Source organism: Hipposideros armiger, unplaced genomic scaffold, assembly GCF_001890085.2.
Source record: "Hipposideros armiger isolate ML-2016 unplaced genomic scaffold, ASM189008v1 scaffold_410, whole genome shotgun sequence".
Lineage (NCBI taxonomy): Eukaryota > Metazoa > Chordata > Mammalia > Chiroptera > Hipposideridae > Hipposideros > Hipposideros armiger.
Genome location: NW_017731760.1, coordinates 596,488 through 599,658, shown reverse-complemented (window position 1 = coordinate 599,658; position 3,171 = coordinate 596,488). Strand labels below are relative to the sequence as shown.

The following is a 3,171-nucleotide window of genomic DNA, read 5'->3' as shown; positions in this document are numbered from 1 at the left end:
GCAGACCCAAAGCTCTTGTTTCTCAGTGCCATTGCTGTGTAGATGATATACTCGCCATCACCACACACCACAACAAACCTAGAAATTACAGAAGCCAGGGAGGGAAGTACAGAAGCTCAATGACATGTACAATGACATTAACAAACTGATTCATATTTATGGTATAATTATTTCTGATCACAATGTTATTTTAGTTGACTGTTACAACTGAACCTGATATCTTTTAATACATTTCTTTGAATACAAAGCTAGATATAAATATTCTACCCAACAAATCCAAAAGAAAATTATGAAGATGGGGTTACTGCTGACAGTGTTACTGCAGTAGCACTCTCTTATAAACCAAAGAGACCAGGGACGGAAGGTGAGAGGGCTGCGGATGCATGGGGGAAGACTCCACTAACTCAGCTGGTATTTGTTGAGCACCAAGATGCCTACTACTTTGCTCATTACATTTATACCCACAGAAGGCCCTATCTTATTGCAAGACTAGCTTCATTTTAAAGCTGATCATTCAAATGAATAATACCTCATTCCAGTTTTCAATGCCTGTTAAATTTGTCAAAATAAACAGGATATTTTAGCACACATAGTGAGTAAAAATAGAATGTTGCAGTCAAAATTCTCTCAACAGGCATAAAGCAACCCTCTTTAAAAGTTCTAATTTAGAACACTGAATTGGCTACTATTGGACTGCCAAAGGTGAAATGCAAAACAGAGCAAAAAAATGTTTTATGATATTAAGGGAAAAATATATAATGCGTTAATCTTCATAAAAAGATTTTATGACAAATAATTATGAATGCCATTTACTGAACTATGCAGACTTGGTTTATATACCTTGTCTTCCTTAACACTCAGGACAGCATTATAGAGGGCCCAGATTTATTGTAAAACAATTTTTAAAGCTCCATAGGCTTAAATTCATCATGCTATTCAACTCTTCTGTCACAAGACATTTGGTGCTTTATAAATCTTAAGGGAGGAACAGAACTGATGGTTCAAATTGAGGAAAAAGATTTATTGCCAATCCCAAAACTTTTTCAAAAGATATATCTATACCTCAGAGCCAGCTTTTCTTCTTAAAGAACAGTGAGTCAGCAAATACTGAGAGCATACCTACTAATTCTCAGCATAAGACATGATCCTTGGCCTCAGAGGAGCACAAGGACACCAATCCAATACATCTGCATTATTAATAAACCCAAACTATTTAACTGTTCAAAACTGTGCAGTGGGACCAGGCCAGGAAGGTAAATATGCCTCACCTGGCATGCTACCTCGATCAGCTGGCATGGCTGCCTGCAGCTGAGCTGAGCACTGAGACACCAGAACAAAAGCTCAGTGAGGACCGCCCGCCATAGGGCAGGAGTGTACCTGTGGTGGATATGCAAACCCTACTCTAACATACACAGCAGCTCACTCACAAAGAGATTTTGGTGCCGGCTTACCGCCCGTTAGGATTGTGCTGAATAGTCTGAGGGTATATTTCACAACTGCCCATATCCTTTACTGCCAGTGGCAATCTTTCTCCATCTTTAATTTCAGCATCTCCCATTGCTTTTAGATTGGCCTGCTGGACTTCTGAATGCTTGGCCCAAATTATCTTTCCATTGGCATCCATGGACATGGCAGGTTCCTCCCGACCAAGCTGGAAGAATGACAAATAGCTCTTAGCAATGAAAAGAAAAATAAAACCACAACAAAATTAACATTTTCTATTTGCATCTAACAGAGGGCTCCTTTCTTCTGCTTCAAATCAAATCTCCAGTGCTTAATCTCTTGTGCTTAATGAAAAAAGTGCCAGTTTAACAAAGCTAACTGGTGATTTGGAAAATGACTGTACTAAAACACATGGGAAATTGCTTCCCCTACGTCCATCTATTCAGAGAGATAATATAAGTAGAGATTACCTTAACAATGATACTCCCTTCATCATAGCCCAAAGCGACATTGTTGGACCCTCTCAGACTGGCCACACACCACACCCTCTCCATTCCATAATTCAACGTGCTCTCAAGGCGGTATGTGCTTGAATGCCATATACGCACGGTTCCTAAAAGAAGAATGTGAATACTTCCTTTTAATTTGAACATCCAACGATGAACTGTGTCAGGTGAACCAGCCCCGCTAAAGTCTTTATATTTAAATAGAAAACACTTCTTGGCAGCTTAATTTTTTAAATCTATAGTCTGTAAGTGATCTTATAAAGCAACATAGATAAATTAGTAATAGAAAATGTATAAGAAACTAAAACTAAGAAATGTAATTTTAAGTGTGAACTAATGACAGGATTTCCTAGGTACAGTGCCTACTATGTGCTAGGTGCTTTATGCACGTGATTTCTTCTCTATAATCCTATAAGGTGGATATGTCTGAACCCATTTCATAATTTGCCGAAATGACACATCCATGAAGTGGCAGAACCTGAATTTGATCCCAGGTTTTAGATTCCAAAACATGGGCTAATTCAGTTTTTCTCTAGGCTTTTTCTGGGTGTCCTCTTATTTAAGCAATAGAATCAAAACACATTAGAAAGATGATGTCCCTTTACTCTTTTATAGCTGAAGTATTCTACTCGAATAAAAATATTAAAAATCCGTGGAAACCTCCAATTACAATGCAGGGCACTACCTGACTTAAATATCCATTTAGTAATTATAAGCATACATTTCCAACTTACCATCTTCTGAACCTGTGATGATGATTGGCAACTCAGGATGAAAACTGGCACAAGACACATTTTGGGCATGTCCCTCCAGTGTCTGTACACATGTTTTATTCTGTAATCAAGACACAGAAAACATTTTTATTAGTGAAAAACAAGTAACTCATCCCTAATTTTCCCAGTGCACACACACATTATAAATCATAATGGTTATGACAATCTAAATAGTATTCAATACAGACATTTTTAAATAGAATTATCTTGTATGTACATACTTCCTCTTATTATTTGATAATATAGGCAAATGTAAATATCACATTTAAAGATGAAAACACACACACACACCACCACCACTACCACCCCACCTAAAGATCTCGGGTTTGCATCTAAGTATTTTTTCCCCTAAATTCCTAAGGTAACGTCTAATATTTTTATTCTGTATTTAAATATGAATTTGAATAAGTTCTTGGGTAAAACTGGTCTTCTAGACCTCATTTTATTAA

General features: G+C 37.2%; 1 protein-coding gene across 1 annotated transcript in view; it reads right to left on the bottom strand.

The window, feature by feature from the left end:
• Positions 1-3,171, bottom strand: part of COPB2 (coat protein complex I subunit beta 2) — a 63,243-nt gene that overhangs the window by 14,257 nt on the left and 45,815 nt on the right. The window contains exons 2-5 of the mRNA XM_019663908.1: positions 2,684-2,783; positions 1,914-2,056; positions 1,452-1,651; positions 3-78 (exon numbers count right to left, since the gene is read on the bottom strand). Coding sequence (XP_019519453.1) covers positions 3-78; positions 1,452-1,651; positions 1,914-2,056; positions 2,684-2,783 — 519 coding nt within the window. The remainder of the gene's footprint in view (positions 1-2; positions 79-1,451; positions 1,652-1,913; positions 2,057-2,683; positions 2,784-3,171) is intronic.